General features: G+C 47.5%; 1 protein-coding gene across 1 annotated transcript in view; it reads left to right on the top strand.

Annotated features, from left to right (window-relative positions):
* Positions 1 to 19584, top strand: part of ITGB5 (integrin subunit beta 5) — a 112856-nt gene that overhangs the window by 54508 nt on the left and 38764 nt on the right. Inside the window, exons 6-8 of the mRNA XM_032335703.1 lie at positions 10475 to 10636; positions 12101 to 12196; positions 13993 to 14082. Of these exons, the coding sequence (XP_032191594.1) occupies positions 10475 to 10636; positions 12101 to 12196; positions 13993 to 14082 (348 nt within the window). The remainder of the gene's footprint in view (positions 1 to 10474; positions 10637 to 12100; positions 12197 to 13992; positions 14083 to 19584) is intronic.

Here is a 19584-nt window from a genome sequence, read left to right as displayed (position 1 = left end):
TTAGTAACCACTAGTGTGTTTGTTCTTGGACTTGCCAGTTCTAGCCTGTCTTCTGTCGCTCCCAGCAGGACACCATCTCCACTGCCTTTCTGTTTGGCTATCATGACCATGAACTCTACCGTGCACACTCATTTGTGTGCCAAACACAGCTTCTTTTGAGCTGGTGCCTAGAAAAGCTTTCCCTGCTCCCAATGGCTTTTCCATCGGGCCACCTTACCATGGGGTAGAAGTAGGGAAGGGGACCCAGGGACAAGCTGGAGGTCGGCAGGGGAGAGGGAAGCCTATTCTTTTTCTTTTTCTAAAGATTTATCTATTTATTTGGTAGAGAGAGAGAGAGAGGTGGGAAGGGCGGGAGAGGGAAAGAGAATCTGAAGCGGAGTCCTTGAGGAGCAGAACGTGGAGCCCAACTCGGGGCTCGAGATCCCAACCCTGAGATCCCGACCTGAGCCGAAACCAAGAGCCAGAGGCTTCACTGTGTCACCCAAGTGCCCCTGGCAGCCTATACTTGATTTCTTTTCTTTCTTTCTTTTTTTTTTTTTAAAGATTTTATTTATTTATTTGACAGAGAGCACAAGTAGGCAGAGAGGCAGTCAGAGAGAGAGGAAGGGAAGCAGGCCCCCTGCTGAGCAGAGAGCCCGATGCGGGACTCGATCCCAGGATCCCGAGATCATGACCTGAGCCGAAGGCAGCGGCTTAACCCACTGAGCCACCCAGGCGCCCTGTACTTGATCTCTTGAGTGACGCTCCTCCTCTGCCACACTTTGTAGTCCCCGATGATGACAGAGAAACCACGTCCTCTGCTGCCCGGTCCCCATGCTGTTTTGGGCCAGATGTTAGACGTAAACAAAGTGGCAAGTTTGTCTTCACTTGAGGAGCCAGTTTGTTCATTTTCTCAAAGTCAGGAAGGCCTGGTCTGCTATCTCTGTTCCCACTTCCCCGTTTCGTGAACTCCGGCCTACTCTTCACCGTCTCACAGAGCCCCAGGTCCGCTAGACTGGCTCTCGGGCCTGGCCGCATGGGTCCTCCCAGTAGCCATCCCCATGGCCTGCCCAACCTCTCTCTGCTCCTGCTCCCGCTCCCACAGCTCGACACGGACAATGAACCAGTCCTGTAGCCCTTCATGCTTCCCGTATTTAGGTGTTTGCGCTGAGATGTTAGTGAGATTGGAAGGTATAGTAGAGAGCTGTTGGGATTGTGAGTGATGTGATGGAAGAGGTCTGACCCCACCAGAGCGGGCTGCGGTGCCTAGCTCTGACTGCGTGCGTGCTCACCCGCCCGTCCTTCCCCGTGCACCGAGCACATGCTCCCTCCGGTGGTTTTGCTCTTCTGGGGGAGGGCCCTGCACCCCTTTCTCTCTTCCCACACTTCCAGGTCTTTACTGCTGAGGACAAATTCCCTGCCAAATTCTCCACCCTGGAAAAGTCCTCTCTGGCCTGTTTGACAGCTTGGTCCCCACAGAATAGGTAGACAGTTTGCCTCAGGGACCTGGATGGAATTGAAGATTCATGGCTTGGGGACTGTCCCCCTAGCCACTCATTACTCCTGCCACACACCTGTAGTCCGCAGATGGCAGCTTTCCACATAGTGTGGCCTCCTGCCTGTGTGGGTTGCCTCCCTGGAACAGCTGGAGTACATTGGGTCACGGTCACACCTCCCAGGGAAGTGCAGGCAGGTGGCCGGGAGGAAGGTGGGAAATCGTGTGTAGCATTGTCCAGGGGCTCTGGCTCAACACAGCAATGAGAGAGTTGAGAGTTTGGGACTAGCTAGTGCTGTTGGGGAACCAGAGAAGATGAAAAAGGTATTTCTAAGGTTTCTGGAGAAGGCATGAGAGAGACCCGTTGTCAAAATGAGAAGCTTGGGGGGGTGGTTGATCTGAGGATAAAAGGTGCTGTACCTTCAGATGAGCTGAATTCTGGGTGATGGCAGATGCTTTTGGGTTTTGGCGCAGACCTGGGAGGAAAGCTCCAGAGAGAGGTCAAGTGCGGGGTATGTTTGCTAGTCATCCAAGTAAAGCTCCACAGAGTGGGGCAGGGGGTGGAGAGTGTTGTCTGTGGGGCTGTGTGCCAGACAGGGCAGGGGGGCTCGAAAAAGTTCCGGATTGTCCCAGAGGCCCCAAGAGCAAGGCCTGCAGCAGCCATGGGATTGGTTCTTAACCGTGGTGGCACATGACGCTCATCTGGAGACCTTTAAAAACCCTGACAGCTGGGCCGCAGATCAGCCCAGTTTGATCAGCAGCCCCGGGCATTAGTGTTGGTGAAGCTCTCTAGAGGAACCTACAGTGCAGCCAGGACAGAGAACACGTGCACGGGGGAGGGAGACAGGGTCTGAAAATTACTCTCTAGGGGTCACATGGAGACGTCTGATGATAAGGAACTGAGGAGAGGAAATCGAGGACGTAAATCTGCCGTCTTAGGAAAGAGACAGAAACAAGTGAGATTAGCCGCATAGCTGGGTCATAGGAAGAGTTCTGCAAAGTGGGTCATGAGCGTGCTTTTAGGTACACAGGAAGGAACCAGAGGAGAGAGTGACTGGTGGACAAATTCTCCAGAGAGGGCAGGATGCAGGGGCTGCGTTTCCTGGTGGCGGGAGGATCTCTCCTTCTTTGGGGACAGGGAGATCAGAGAGGCCAGGAGGATGCCCCTGGGAACACATGGGGTGGCGAGTCCTGTTGGTGACTAAGAAGGTGAGGTCACCTGAGCAAGTGCAGGAATGAGGGTTTGAAGGAGGAAACAGACCTTGTGGTGAATTTGATGCAGGTCTGAGCAAAGAACCGGGAAAAGTTAAGTGAATCGCGACCTTGGCCCGATGCCTGATTTCTTGCTGCTGAGTCGGGTACATTTCCCTTCCCCCCAATCCCTGACATTTTCATCTCGCGGCTGACCTCTATGGCATTTAATGGAAACTGGCTTTTAAATATATTGTTTTTACTCTGAGACATGGAGAAAAATGTAGCTACATAAATAGATCTAGGTTCTCCCCCCCCTTATTTTTTTTTTTTTTTTCTAAAAAGAGAATATGTTCAATCTAAAAGTATAGAAAATGCAGATGAGCAGAAAGTAGAATAAACATTGCCCATGATCCTACGGAGCAAAGATAAGATTGAATGCTTCTGAATTACAGACGGGTCAGGGATTTGCAACTCCATGGGAATCCTGATTGACGGTCATTGTCATTTTTAACTGTTCACTAGGTACAGGTGGGGAGCTGGGTGCCACTCCTATGTGTCATCCTCTCTACAGCCCCATTTTGTCCGTATTCTGTCAGTATTCTGTTATCTCCTTTTTATGAAGGAGAAGCTGCCCGGGAAGGACTGAGTAACTTGCCCCGGGTCAGAAAGACAGGTTGAGGCAGGTGTGGCGCTGACTTGAGAGCGGAAGGATGGGGCCCCTCGCTGCTGTGCGATGCTGCCCCGGACAAAAGAACATGTCCGAGCCCCGTGTTTCCTGCCACATGACGGACACGGGGTCTGTTTGTGTCATTTCTTGTAATTGAGACTTTGTGAGCAAACCAAGTCTTCCTTAAATGCAACAGCTTTATTGAGGAGATACATATATACACACACATATACAGACATACATATATATATATATATATATATATATATATATAAAACAGATGTATAACAAACTAGACATATTGAAAGTGTACAATTTAAGAAATTTGACACATTTTCACACCGCCTGTGAGATACACACACACACACACACACACACCACACACACAGCCCATGATCAAGATAACGAACATATCCTTCTCTCCCCAGGGAGCATTGGTTCTCCTTTGTCATTTCTCCCTCCTCCTCCTACTCCTCCTCACCCCAGGCAGCCCCTAATTAGCTTGCTGTCTCAGTACCTGAGTTTGCATTTGCTAAAATTGTCTATATTCAGCATACATACCTTTTTGGCCTGGTTTCTTTCACTGAGCGCAGTGACTTTGAGACTTACCTGTGCTGTCGAGTGTCTCCATCCTTCCATTGCATGGACAGACGGCGACTTGTTTATCTGTCCGTGTGTGGCTGGGTGTTTGGGTGGTTTTGCGATATCTGGTCGTTCTGGCCTATTGCAAACAGAGCTGCTCTGAATGTGTGCATTCAAGTGTTTGCGTAGATGTTCGCTTTTGTTTCTTTTGTTTCTGTAGCTGGGAGTGGACTTGCTGGGTCATCTGGTGGGTGTTGAACCTTTTAAGAAACTGCCAGACTGTTTTCCAGAGCACACGTATCATCTTATGTGGCTTGTGGCGGCGTGTGACTCCACATCCCCCTCAGTATTTGATGTGGTCGGTCTTTTTCGGTTCAGCGATTCTTTTAGGTGTGCGGTAGAATCTCATTGAGGTTTGAGGTTTTAACTCAAGGCCTCTTTCAGCTTCTCTGTGTGCTGTCCTTAGTCGTCCCTGTGACCAGGCGGAGCCTCCCACGTCCAGCAGAGTAAGGCCAAGCGAGAAAATGCAGGAATTAGTACCAGTCTTCGAGTAATAACCGCAGACCCTTTGTGTAGCCCCTCTTTTATGTGCTAAGGGCTTTGTAATACATGATGTCTACACCCAGCTTCAGCCCTGCAAAATAGGATTTCCTCCATTTTTGTTGCGGATGGAGAAACCAAGGTCGAGAGAGGCATCTCAGAGCAAAGCAGGTTTGATCTCAGCCTCATCTGCTCAAAAGCTCGCGTACTCTCTCTTCCACGCCACACTCCATCCTGCAGCTGTCCTTTCTTGAAAAAAAGCCATCTGCTGTCCCACCTTTGCTCTCTGCCCCAGACATGGCCGACAGAACTTAAGCCTTCCAAATAGTCCAGGCGGACTGTAGGAAAATTATTTCTAATGTGAATTCTCCGTGGAGTCCCTGCTTCCAAAATCAGAGCCCAAAAGCCTGGGCAAATGAATAAGCAGAGCCGGACTCATTCTCTGCAGCCCAGCCTCTGGGCCAAGTTTGTTAAGGTCACTTACGTAATAAGAGTCCAGTTCAGGGAAAACAGAATTATTATTATTAGGCTGCGCCATTCTTTGTTTATAGAGCTATTTCTGTTTCAGATGCAACCTTTCAATTTAACAAACATTTATCTTGGACTTGGCAGCCAGTAGTTGAGAGACTACTAAGTATTTTAATATTTTATTTATTTATTTTGACAGGCAGAGATCACAAGTAGGCAGAGAGGCAGGCAGATAGAGAGGGGGAAGCAGGATCCCCGCTAAGCAGAGAGCCCGATGCAGGGCTCAATCCCAGGACCCAGAGATCATGACCTGCGCCAAAAGCAGAGGCTTTAACCCACTGAGCCACCCCGGTGCCTGGAGACTACTGAGTATTTTATTGAATTCTTTCATTTCTCTCTCTCTCTCTCTCTCTCTCTCTCTCACACACACACACACACACCCCTATCCCATCCTCTCTCCCTACATGATTGGCCAGTCCAGCTTTGTGAGTAAGAAAGAGATCCCCTGAATGGGGCTTCTCTGGTTCCTACTTGTTCAGTGACCTTGGGCTAATGACTTAGCGTCTCTGGACACCGCTTTCCCCATCTTCACTACGGCGGTGTATTCCCTGCATTATAAGGGCTGTGGTGAAGGTTACGTGGAAGAGTGAGTGGAGGTGATCAATAAATGTTTAGTATTATTCCTGTTTTTACTAGCAAGAAGAAAAGCTCTTAAGGCATTAAGTAATCTGGTCAAAGCTGCAGAGGTAATTAGGGGTGACGGCAAAATGGAAATGCCTATCTCTGGGCACCCAGGTTCCACACTGTTCTGTGCCCTTGCTGCCAGCCTCCTTTAGGTCCCTACAAGCCCCTGGGGAAGCTGGTGCAGAAGGGAAGGCAGAAGTGGCTGAACAACAGACCAGTGTTCACAGTCTTGGGAAAGTGGTGCTTGCTTATGAAAGACAGTTGGGCGCACAGTGGAAGAAAGAAAAAGATACTGCCTGTCATCTGGCCCCCAACCACATTATGGTGTATGTCGTGTCAACTGCTTTGACTCTCTTTTTTCGAGAAAGTCCGGCTCATTTCTCATGGTTTGCAGTCATGCCATCATCATAGTATGCTATATGTGGTTTTCCACTTAATATCACACACGTTTACCCAAAATTTCATACTTTTTATGGACATAATTTCTCATGGCCAGAGAAGAGATCTCTGTTTACTTAACCATTCCTGAATAAGGGTATTCACATCTTCCCCTGTGCATCGCTACTGGTGAAAAGACTGCTGTGCGTACTTCGGGAGACTTACTGCAGACCGAGTCCCTTGGAGTAGAATCATCGAGTCAAAAGATGTATACTTCTTGAAGGGTGTTTGTTTTAAGTCACATTAAGGGGGGATAATTTACATAGAGTAAAATTCACCCTTTTGGGCCCAAGTCTTCCAGCCGCCCACAGTGAAGATCGGGGTTATTTTCCTCCCCCAGAAGGTTCCCTAGCATCCCTTTGTTACTGGCCCCTCCCTTTACCCTCAGCCTTTGGCAACTACCAGTTTGTTTCTGTCCCTATGTTTTTGTCGTTTCCCTAGTGTCATATGAATGGAGTTAACACGTGGCCTTTGGATTCTGGTGTTTTTCACTTAATATAATGCTTCGGAGATCTGTCCAGGTCTTTTGTGTGTGTGTGTGTGTGTGTGTGTGTGTGTGTGTGTTAGGAGTTTGTTCCTTTTGGTGCAGAACAGTCTCCCATTGTACAGATGTACAACATTGTGTCTCTCTGTTCACCACTCGGTGTCTCGACTTTTTGATGATCTTGAATAGCTCCTATAAATATTTGCACAGAGCGGTGCCTGATTGGCTCTTTCTGACTCTTGATCTTGGGGTTGTAAGTTCAAGCCCCATGTTGGATGTAGAGATTCCTTAAAAACAAAACCATAGAAAAATACATTCACGTAGAAATCTTCATGTGAGCACAAGTTTTCATTTCCTTTGGGTAAATACCAAAGAGGGGGATTGCTGGGTTGATGGTAATTGTATGTGTAAGTTTATAAGAATCTGCCAAGCTGTTTCCAGAGTTGCTGGAATGTTGTAACCTCAGTACTGATTACGAGAGTTCTAGTTATACCATATCCCTTCCAGCACTTGGTATTATCAGGATTGGTGTGGTAGCTATTGGGAGTAGCTATCTAGTGCATTCTTATTGTGGTTTTAATGTGCAGTTCCTTTATGCCTAATGATGTTGAGGACCCTTTCATGTGCTTATTTCCATCCATCTCCCTTCTTTGGTGAAATGTCAGTTCAAGTCTCTGTCTTTTTAAATTCAGTTGTCTGTTTTTGTACTGACCTACGAGAGTTCTTCAGGTGTTCTACAGACAGGTTATCAGATTTTTATTTCTTTGAAAATGTGTTCTCCCAGTCCACACCTTCTCACTTCATTTTCTTAATGGTGTCTTTCAAAGAGCAGATGTTTTTAATTTTGATGAAGTCCAGTTTGTCAATTTTTATCCTGTGAATCATCTTATCTAAGAAATCTCTTCCTATAGGAAGGTCACAAAGGTTTTTTCCTTTTCCTTCAGAATCTTAAGTCTAGTTAATTTTTTAATCTCTTCAGTAAGAGGTATGGGTTGAGCTTCATTTTTATCCATATGGATGTCTAATTGTTTGAGTACCTTCTGTTGAATTGACCATCTCTGTGTGAGTCTGTTTATCTCTGTCATGCTCCACCATTGATGTTTATTGGCTGTCTTAATTACTGATGCTTTGTAATAAGCCTTGACTTTAGATAATCTAGAGTTTCTCAACTTTGTTGTTTTTAGAAAATTATGTGGCTAGTATCTGTGATTTGCCTTTCCATATGAATTTTAGATTAAACTTATTTTTAATTTAAATTAAATTAAAAACTTTAAACTTCTTGGCTTTTGATTGGGATTGTGCCACGTTTATAGGTCCATCTGGGAAGAGATGACATCTCAGTAACATACTTCTGATCCATGGAAACTAACTCTGTACATTTTTTTAGGTCTCTGATATTTTTCTAAGGTTCTTAATACACTGTCAGATTAGGGGTGGTTTTACTATCTTGTCAGGGTGGTTAGCACATTGTTGTAGCCTTGTGGATAGCAGATCCACATTTTTTCTGCAAAAAGTGCTATTGGTTTACATTCCGCCCCCCCCCCCCCCCAGCCTTTTTTGGAGGGGAGATCAGAGGGAGAGCGAGAATCTTTTTTTAATTTTTTAAAAAATTTTTTAAAAATTTTATTCTTTTAAGATTTTGTTTATTTATTTGACAGACAGAGATCACAAGCAGGCAGAGAGAGAGGAGGGGAAGCAGGCTCCCTGCTGAGAAGAGAGCCCAATGTGGGACTTGATCCCAGGACTCTGGGATCACGACCCGAGCCAAAGGCAGAGACTTTAACCCACTGACCACCGAGGCGCCCTGAGAGCGAGGATCTTAAGCAGGCTCCACGCCCTGCACAGAGCCCAGCACCAGGCTCCATCTCACAAGCCCGAGATCATGACCTGAGTCAGATGTTTGACTGAGCCATCTAGGCACCCCTACGCTCTCTTGATTATGCTTTGTCTCCTAAGCATCCTGCCCTCCCACACTCCATGGCTTATAATGTGCTGCTTTATGTATTTCACAGTTTTAAACTTTTTTTTCAAGGATTTTATTTATTTATTTGAGAGAAAGAGAGAGCACGAGTGGGGGGAAGGACAGAGGAGGAGGAAGAAGCAAACTCCCCACTGAGCAGGAAGCCTGACATGGGACTTGATCCCAGGACCCTGGGATCATGACCTGAGCTGAACACAAATGCTTAACCGACTCTGCCACTCATATGCCCCTCACGGTTTTAAGCTCTTTATCAAAGTCTAATATTATGTGCAGAAAACAACCTAAGAGTGCATCGCTGTAAATTTTCACAAGGTGGAAATACCAGGTATCAGGTCAGTAAACAGAAGATCACCAGCAACCCAGAAGCCTCCTTGTGACTTTTGTTAGTTATTAACGCCCCCTGGTTGTGCCTCCAAGGGGAACCACTGTTTTGACTTCTAACACCACAGATTAGTTTTGTCATGGCTTAGATTTCATTGCTGTCAGAGACGTAGGCTTCTTGTTCTAGGTCCCCAAAATGTGGTTGCCCTCCCTTTGTGTCTTTGCTAGTGCCTAGAACACCCACCCCCCTCTTCTGCCTCCTCCTTCATGTCTTCTTCCAGCTTCCTTGAAGAGCCCTCCGTATCCTTCCAGCTCAGCTTAGTTTCACGTATCCTGGGGAGGCTTCCGTCTTCTCCCTCTCCCATTTCCATTGACATTGTGTGTACCTTCATTAGCATCCTCGTCGTGATGTGTTGGAGTTGTGTTTCCATTTGCCTGTAAGCTCTTTGGGATCTGGAATAAGCTGTTTTGTGGACCCGCTCCATAGGGCCTGACACACCGTAGGAGATCAGCAGTCAAATGTTGGATGAATGTGGAGAGTCGAGGAGACTGATTCCCCAAGAGATAGTTCCTTCTCGCAGGAGGCATCCTGCTCTCCGTCCTCATTGGCTTCTCTTCAACCCTTTTTCTCCCTCTCATTAGTCTGATATTTTGTGATTTTTTTTTTCCATGCTGCTTTTAGAACAAGTGAGAAAATGTTATAGCTCTTTAAGGCTGTTAAATTCATCAGTATGGTAATAAGAAAGATGGTGATGCCCTCAACTCCCCATCTCTCTGAAGCACAACAGCCCTTGACTCATGAAGTCTGTGAACCCAGGCTTTGGCTTTCCTGTCAAGTGTGCATGTGTAGATAACGCTCAGCATGTTTAATACTTCATGTGTTCACTCTGCTACCAACAGAGTGGTATTCGGGATGCCCTTTCACTATTTTGTGTCACATCAGAGCCACAGCGTCTCAGTCTGAGAAATAGAGTCTTTCCCTTACAGGTGTTCAGCCGTGCCTCTGACTGGAGTGGATGCAGGAAGCAGAGAAGGGAGGACAGGCTAATCTGATTGACCTTAAACACTAAAGTAGCTCAGTTAGAGTGGTTTACACCTACCAGACTAAATGGCAGATTTTACCAAATCCTCCAAAGACAGATCCATTAATCACTGGAACACTCCATTCTGAGCAGTTTGTGTCTCACTGGAGGACCGAAGTGTTCTTTATCAGTCTTCTTAAGATAAGGCCAGCCAGCCTGAGTGCCTCATGGGGGTTGTGTTGAGGTGGACTAAAGGCTTTTCTGGGGAAGGAAGCTAAAAGGGGAAGCATCGAGAAGGGTAGCCCTCAGGTGTAGCTAAAAGGAGCAGGGAAGATAGAATGGTTGGGAGGGAGGTTCCAGGCACTTGGGCCAGTATGGGCCCAGCTGTGGAGATCTGTCTCTGTGCACTTAGGCTTCCTCAGTCCCGGCTGTGTCTCTTCTCAGCTCTGTGGAATCCTTCCTCTGGTTTCTATGAGTGTTCCCCCAGCTGTGCATGTAGGGAAATGCCTCTGATTCAGTCCTTGACCCTGGGCGATGGGCCTGTGCCCTGTCCAATGTCTAGGGGCAGGCTTGGGCAACAGTCAGAAATGCTTGGCACTCATCAAAGTTCTGTCCTCAGGAGAAGATTGGCTGGCGAAAGGATGCTCTACATTTGCTGGTGTTCACTACGGACGACGTGCCCCACATCGCGCTGGACGGAAAACTGGGGGGCCTGGTGCAGCCGCATGATGGCCAGTGCCACCTGAATGAGGCCAACGAGTACACTGTGTCCAATCAGATGGTGAGGGCCAGGGACCCCAGCCCCATTCCCATGCTCCTATCCATGGGCCAAGCGCTCACCTGGCCCTCTACTCACGGGCTTTCCATTCTGTTCTGGAAATTGGGTTTCTGTGCCATCTCCCCCACTGGGCTTCCAGAACTCCTCATTAACTTAGAATGTTTCTCACGGATTTCTGTAGCTGCTTCATCTTCCAGCCAGTGTGCACTTAAATGCAAGCTAGTTAAGGAAGAGGTGACCAGGGCAGACAGGATAGATCCCAGAGGATGGAGGTGACCTTACAGGAGTGCAGGGACTGTGTTGCTGTAGAGATCAAAACTGGGACAGAAGCTATAGGGCAAAACAAGTGAAGGTAAAACTTTGTAACTTCTAGAAATGAGCGTCCTGAGGCACAGAGTTCTGTTGGGTCAGGAGTATGGCTGCAGAGGTGTGCACAGAATAGGAGGCCTCAAGGACCTCCCACTGTCCATAGTCTGTGACTATGACCATGTCATCTAAAACAGTTTATGCAAAATTTCAAACATATATAATAGTAGGTAGACCAATGAAATGAATTCCTATATACCTGTTTCCCAGATACAACAATTAGCAAGATTTTGTCATACTTACTGTGCAGTAAAAAAAAAAAAAAAAAAAAAAAATCTATACCCTTTCCTTCCCAAATCCATTCTGGTGTCTGGCTAGAGAGAAATATTTTACAACTTTTTTTGCTGGGCAAACCCATTTTCTCCAGTTTCAAGCCTCACATATTATCCAAGAATAATGAAGTCTGGAAAAAGGACTGATAATCATAAAACTTGGTAACTGTAGAGCTGGTGAGGACCTCTGTACTCATGTTAGCCCTTAAAATCCTTTGGGACATTAAAATCCTTTGGGGCTGCCTCTCAGCCCCACCCTCCCCTCCTCCCTGGCTCCCCTCCCCCACCACAGGCCAACTTTTGGTCCAGAGGTCAGCAGCCTCTTCTGCCCATTCTGAGTTGTGAGCAGGACCCGTAACAGACATCAGCAGGCCCAGCTGCTGGGCTTAAGAGAGGGAAAACAGGGCAGGGAGATAGGGAGGAGGGGTCTTCGGGAATAGAGGGAAGATAACAGGAGCTGATGGTAGATCGCAGGGTGTGGTGGCTGGACTCGGGGCGGGGTGCTGTCCTCTCTGTCCCATCCCTGCTGGAAGGATAGAGGGAGACACACGTCAGGTGTGGGACTCTCTCCCTCGTCACGTCTCCATTCTAGCTTAGGAGGGATGGGGCAATGCATCTAGTTTGGGGGGTGCCATAGGGTCCTTTCCTGAGATCTTGGCGTATTTCCTTAGTCTGAAGCTCGCAGCTGGGGCTTTCTTATTAAGGGTGGCCAGGGGAAGCTGCTTTTCTCAGCAACTGATGAATTCCCGAGTGCATGCTGGAGCTGGGGTCCACAGTCTCATCCTGTTGGAAACATTACAGCCTTGACCTTTTTTTGCTTTGGCTCTAGGACTATCCATCCCTTGCCTTGCTTGGAGAGAAGTTGGCAGAGAACAATATCAACCTCATCTTTGCGGTGACAAAAAGCCATTATATGCTCTACAAGGTATGCCTGGAGGGAGTGAGGGAGGCTCATGGCCTGATTCCAGGGCCCATGATGATCCCAAGGTGAACAGGCGATTAGAATGTGGGGCGGTGGGGTGAGGAGTGTTAACAGCCTTGCTCTGTGTAGGAGGAGATCCACAGGAGGGCTGGAATATAGCCCTGTCTTGATCTAGTGGAAAATAACAGTATCGAAGAATCTATTAGCATTCCCCTAGATGTGCATGCCTTTACAAGCAATGTAAACACAGTATCTAGATTGATCCTGAGAAAAACTTTAGAAATAGTATGAGCTCCCATTTTTCAGGTGATGAAATGGATATTCAGTGTCATAGGGAAGGACAATATAAAATAAAAATGTACGGAAAGAAAACCCAGGCAGTGGAGCAGGCTACATTACTAACTCCAGTATTCGGGGTTTTATGCCTTCTTCACAGAGTAGGGCAGACCACGGGCTTAGTCTGAGACAGGAATTCCCAAAGAAAGCAACAGATGTCTTGAGTGAATAGAGGAGTCTGTGTATGAATTGACTCGATGAGACTTTTCCTGGGTCACCCTCTAGACCGTCGTTGTAAGCTTCCCTTGTGAATGCGTTCTTTCTCACCATCTGGGCAAGTCACATTTTGAACTAGAAGTCTCCCAGTTACTCAGGGCGAGTGTGTGTAAGCGAGATGGAAAGCCCAGCTCCCCTCTGACTTCTTTGGCTTGAAAAGTTACGAGAACTCAATCAGCAATCCTCCCCCAGCCCTGCCCGCCCTTCGGACCAGCGAGCTTCCGTCCCCTCTCCAGACTGTTCTTAACTATCCACAGAAGAACCCCTGTCTGTGGTCTTCTCTTGCTTCTGCCTGAGATTATCACTGATCAAATGCCACTTGCATCCGCTTGAGTTCTTTCTCTTCTTGTAGTCTGAATCAGTTTCAGAAGATGAAAACAAGGAATGAGGATTGTTTTCCTTATCTTGTGCAGAGGAAGATAGCAGGACAAAACCTGTCTGTTCACAAGGAACATCTCTAGAGGGATCAGTTGCACAGACTAGACTGGGTGTGTTTCCAGATACCTCAAGACAGAAGCAGTCCCCTGTGGCCTAAACCGTTCTTGCTTGGAACCAAGGACACCTTACTCAGGGAGTCGGCCGGTGTGGCCCAAGGCAGGCTGAGGACAGTGGGAGTTCCTGGAGGTCTCTGGCAGTCTAACATGTGACCTACTCAGGTGTTAGGACAAATGAAAGAGGAGAGGCAGCCACTTCAAGGCTGCCTGCTGTGCCCAGGATTTCACCCAGAGATACCCAGCTGTCCCTGGGAAGCCACCACTCACGTCTCAGTTCCCCATTCAGGGAAGAGGCCATAGACTCTTGGAAGAGCTTCCCCCTTTGCTCCTGCTGAACACATCCAGGGCGTCCTTGAGCTGAACCTGGGAATACAGATCTATGTAGACTTGAGGAAAGACGGCAAGGATATCAAGACTAAGTTGCTCATAGAGGAGGGTGGAATTTCAGAGAGTTGTCTGTTGCGGGGGCGGGAGGGGAGAGGTCTCCCGGGAGGAGCAGGACATTCTGCTTCAGGAACAGATCTTACCAGGCCCTTTGATGCAGACCCTCAGAGGTTGGTTTTCCACATGTGTGCGCCCCAGAGCCAGGTCCTCTCACCTTGCTTGTGACGTCTTCTCCAGTTTATGACGTGAGAGAGTGTGGTGCTGGGGGCTCCTTACTGGTCTAGCTCAGGAGAGCAGTTGGTATAGAAGGGCAAAATTGGCTTATATTTCTTCTTTCTTTCTTTCTTTTTCTTTTTCTTTTTTTCCAAGAATTTCACAGCCCTGATACCTGGAACGACAGTGGAGATTTTACACGGAGACTCCAAAAATATCATTCAACTGATTATCAATGCGTACAATGTAAGTCATCAGTTTTTCCCCACGGCCACCCCACCCCACCCCACCCTGTCCCGCTGAGGCTTCAGGAGCTGACGTGCACGAAGGTGGGCTGTGAATTAGGCTGGCGTGTATGGCTCTGCTTCCTGCTACCTGTCTCTCTCTCACTCTCTCTTTTTTTTTTTTTTTTTTAAGATTTTATTTGTTTGACACAGAAAGAGAAAGAGAGAGAGCAAAGCAGGGGGAGTGGCAGGTAGAGGAAGAACAGGCTGCCCACTGAATACGGAATCCAAGTGGGGCTCGATCCCAGGACCCTGGGACCATGACTCGAGCCAAGGCAGACGCTTAACTGACTGAGCCCCCTAGCATCCCTTTGCGGCCAGTCTCTTGAGTTTGATGCCTTCCTCCTTCACTCAGGTTTGGGCTGGAGAAGACCGTCCTGCTTGCTGCATCCTCTCCCCTCACCTCTGCCATCTTGATTCTCAACAAACATTGAACCCAGTAATCAGTAAATGGTGTAGTCAGACTCAGGCCAATGGCCCCCGGACATGAAAACTTGGGCCCACAGGAGCGCTATGCTTGAGGGGGGCACAGGTTCTCTGCACCCACCCAGTTGCCCAGGTGATCCTGCCTGCATGTTGGCAGGAAGAGAGAAGCACGCCTGCTGACCTCACCTCCCAGTGGGCAGGGCAGTCAGCATTCCCCAGGCTCTTGGAGCGCCGCAGAGAGCTGCAGACTGCCACGGACTGTAAGAATCAGGCCCTTTGCCTGCCCACTTAGGTCTGGTTGTAATCAGGGCCTTTTAGAGGGAGGCTGAGAGGGCCTGGTGAGTTCTGCGCTCTGTAACTCGTCACCCCGACTTGGCTGCCTGTGAGCGGAAGTGGAGCACTGCCAGATGCGCTCCAGCTGTCCCTTCCCCATGCCAAGCCCGTCTCCAGGATTCCTAGACCCTTCTCCTTCCTTTCCTCCTTTCCCTCAGTTCTGTGGACCCAGGAAGCACTTGACTCGGACCTACTTTTCTCAGGAAGATGGCAGGCCCAGTTTCTTGTGCAGGCAAGTCTGGACGCTCAGCTGTCCCCTCCTTGCGATGACCCACAAGGGTTGTAGCTTTTAGCGTCCACCCAGCCTCTCATGGGGCCAGCTAATTCCCACACTGGAATTGAGTGCCTCTTCCTGTTAAAACAAAGTAATGCATAAAGTAAATATAGTTGAAGTAGCACTATTAGTCCTAACCTTATGTCAAATAGACATTTATGGGCTAACCCAGGATCCACTATGGCATCACACGTGTGGTAGGAAAAACTACCTTCCCAGCCGTGACTGATGTGCAAGTGAGTATTTGGAGCTCTGCCTCTCCAGTGTTGACTTTGTCCGACTACTGATGCAGTCCTGTTCTGACTTACGAAATATTGCTCAGCTGGACCCGGAGCCAGAGGTTGTGCGCTTGCCACTGGGGGACTCCAGGGCTGTCAGTTGGTCTCCTGGAGCTTCAGCATCCAAAAGGTGGTGAGCTGGAAGGCAGTGAGGATTTGTGGATGGCTTTCGGTCCTCCACCCACCCCCACCTTCTAGTGCAGTTAAAGGTCCTCTTCTCACAAATGCCCCAATCCCCCCTCCCTCTTGGAACTTCCTCTTGAGAGAAACCAAAGACTTCCTTCCCCATCTTCTACCCCATTCCCCACATACGACATCCTCTTTTCTGTTCTGATTTTTAAGTCTTCACCAGACCCAGCAGGCCAGGGTTTCCAGGTTCACCTTATCTTCAGTGGTTTTCACATTTCCATGGTGAATGGAAACATGACCTACCAAGAGCATGTCTGAGAAAAGATCGTGTGTGGGGGAGGGGGCCCAGGCCTGCTGAATGTCACCTCCTTTCTGAGGGCCATTCCTTGCTGGGAGCCTTTTGTCCTCAGCCTCTGGACACTGAACTAAAGGAGTCAGAGTGAGAGCCAGAACTCCCACCCGATGCTGCTGGACCCATTGTTACTGTGTGTGTGTGTGTGTGTGTGTGTGTGTATGCACTTAGCGTACCTAGCTCTGGCTTTCCTTCCACCTGCTTCTCTCCCTGGCCTGGGTCTGAACCCAGCTGTGACTGGGCTGTTTGCTTCTGTTTGTGTTACCTTGCCGTCTCGGCAGTTTGTGGTGGATTCCATGTGAGTCATGCAGCAGATGACTAAGTTTGGGTGTTGACTCCGACCCCCACCCCCTGCCCCGAGAGCTGGCCAGCCATCTATGGGGACAGTCTGAAGAGATTTTGGGTGAAGCACATGTAACAGTCGAAACAGCTGTGGGATTTAGCGAGGCTGAGGCGGGAGCAAGATGGGAAGGGTATGTGTAAGTCCGTGTCCTGCAGTCTCAAGTCTGTTGTAGACAGCTCTCCTAGTGGGAAATCTTCAACTCTGGGCTTTGATTTCTGTATTTTCGTTTGCTGTACCAAATTCTTCATTGTGAGAAATCACCAAGTCTCCTCCCAAGGGGGTTTGGCGGCGTGGAGCTTGGCTGTGCTGTCGGTGCTGGGAGCGGTTCTCTTCCAGAGCCTGGAGGGCGGCTCCGGGTGCTCACACACAATGCACCAGCGTTGTGTCACATTGAGAAAGGGCATGAGGACTTAGAATCATGGTGGCGGAGTGGGGGGCGGGGGGGTTTCTTTTCAGAGTGGGGAAGAACAGAAGGAGCTGGAAACTGCTAGCCTGGCATGTGGAGGGTAGTAGGAGAGGCTGTGGAAGATGTGTCTCCGAGCGAAGCACGTGTTTCTCTTTTTGTCATTGCCATCAAGTCTGCGCCCACCCATTCCACAGCTGGCCTGAGTTAAAGCAACTGCAGCTGTGACCTAGCCTGCCTGAGTATTTTAATAGCCTTTAAACTTCTGGCATCCTTGACATTGTCTCCTTGTCTTAGGATGAGGAGTAAGGAAACATCTTCAGGAGCAGATGTGGTGGGAGTTAATTGAATTCCAGGCATCCTGCAGGGGTCTTCATGTGCAAGAACTGCATTGCCTGAAGCTTGGATCCTCTATTTTATGCTCCATTCCATGTGGTCATTTATTCGGTCAACAGATAATATGCCAGTGGCCTAATGTGTGGCAGACATCATGTATATCTTGGGGGGAAAACAAGTAAACAAAACACAGTCCTGCCCTTTGGGAGCCCATAGTCTTTTGCAGGAGATAGATGCATAGGACCAGAATGCAACCTGACTTTCCAAGGTGGGAACACTTCAGGGAGGAGGCCTGGTTCTGTCCTGCTTGCCAGCAGCTGAATATCCCTGGGTGATGCCTTTTCTTTGGCCTCTGTTCCCACTTCCATAAACTGACAGGTTGAACTGATTAATCTCCACGATTCCTGTCCCCTGCCCCCAACATCTTAAGAGTTTCTGATTCCTGTAGGGAGCAGGAATAATACAAACTTTAGATCACAACGCAAGGCTTTGGGGTCTTATGGCCAGAATGGAGCATAGATTTGATTTCCATCCATCATAGTTACCAGTTCATTCAGTAGGAATCCCAGTCTCCAGTGTTCTCTATCCCCCATTAACATGTTTAGGAGGCAGCTCCAGCAGATCTTGGGGAGGGAGCACAAGTGTTTCCTCCCAATGTCTTGTTGGCAAGACGCGGGAGTTTTATGTGACTGACCCTAGGTCATTTTTTACATAGCTCCAATCTACCTAGCCCTTTTTTGATACACTGATTTGCCTCATTCTCATAGTTATTCACAATTAGGAAATATATATTTTTTCATTATTATTTTTTATTATGTTATGTTAGTCACCATACCGTATGTTATTAGTTTTTGATGTAGTGTTCCAAAATTCATTGTTTACATATAACACACAGTGCTCCATGCAGTACATGCCCTCCTTAATACCCATCACCAGGCCAACTCATCCCTGTACCCCCTTCCCCTCCAAAACCCTTGGTTTGTTTCTCAGAGTCCACAGTCGCTCATGGTTCGTCTACCACTCCGATTTCCCCCCTTCATTTTTCCCTTCCTTCTCCTAATGTCCTCCATGCTATGCCTTATGCTCCACTAGTAATTGAAACCATATGATAATTGATTCTCTCTGCTTGACTTATTTCACTCAGCATAATCTCCTCCAGCCCCATCCATGTTGATGCAAAAGTTGGGTATTCATCCTTTCTGATGGCTGAGTAATATTCAGCTATATACAGAAGAATGAAACTCTACCATTCTCTTACACCTTACACGAAGATAAACTCAAAATGGATGAAAAACCTCAACGTGAGACAGGAATCCATCAGAATCCTAGAGGAGTACATAGGCAGGAACCTCTTCATCATCGGCCACAGCAACTTTTTTCAAGACACATCTCCAGAAACAAAGGAAACAAAAGTGAAAATGAACTTTTGGGACTTAAACCTTCTGCACAGCAAAGGAAACAGTCAGCAAAACAAAGAGGTAACCCACGGAATGGGAGAAGATATTTGCAAATGACACTGCCAACAAAGGGCTGATATCCAAGATCTATACAAAATTCCTCAAATTCAACACCCAAAAAACAGATAATCACGTCAAAAAATGGGCAGAAGACATGAACAGACACTTCTCCCAAAGAAGTCCTACAAATGGCCAACAGACACATGAAAAAATGGTCATCATCATTAGCCATCAGGGAGATTCAAATCAAAACCTCACTGAGATACCACACTGGTTAGAATGGCCAGAATTAACAAGGAACAGCAGATGTTGGCAAGGATGTAGAGAAAGGGGAACCCTCTCACACTGTTGGTGGGAATGAGGTTGGTGCAGCCACTTTGGAAAACAGTGTGGAGTGTCCTCAAAAAATTACAGATAGAATTACCCTATGGTCCAGTAATTCCATTACTGGGTATTTACCCAAAGAAAATGAAAACACAAATTTGAAAAGATGCACGTACCCCTATGTTTATTGCAGTGTTATTTACAAAAGCCAAGATATGGAAACAACCTAAGTATACAGTGGATAAGATAGATGTGGTGTATATACACAATGGAATATTACACAGCCATAGAAAAATGGTAATTGTGCCATTTGTGACAACATGGATAGTCCTAGAGGGTATTGTGCTAAGTGAAATAAGTTAGATTGAAAAAGAAAAATACTATATGATTCTACTCATAAGTAGAATCCTTTAAAAGAAAAAAAAAAGCAGAATCAGATCTATAAATAGAACAAACTGATGGTTGCCAGAGGGGAGGGGAGGTAGGGGATTGGGCAAAATGGGTGAAGGGGAGAGAGGAAGAGATACAACTTCTAGTTATGGAATGAGTAAGTCACAGGGAAAAAAAAAGGCACAGTATAAGCAATAAAAAAATTTTTGACCTGCCTCAAAAATAATTTTAAGTTTCTTCCACTAGGTCTAAACCCCTTAGTATAGCTGCCATTAAAACACCCATCCATTCACTCAACAGAAGCTTGTGTTCAGTACTAGGGAGAAATAGGATATGGCTCTGGGAGCTCCCTGCTCAGTGAGTTCGGGAGCTTTGTAAAGAACTGTGTTTTAGCAGGAGGGCACTGTGTATGTTGAGAG

The sequence above is a fragment of the Mustela erminea genome, chromosome 1, assembly GCF_009829155.1.
Source record: "Mustela erminea isolate mMusErm1 chromosome 1, mMusErm1.Pri, whole genome shotgun sequence".
Classification (NCBI taxonomy): Eukaryota; Metazoa; Chordata; class Mammalia; order Carnivora; family Mustelidae; genus Mustela; species Mustela erminea.
This window is presented reverse-complemented; position numbering and strand designations above follow the sequence as displayed.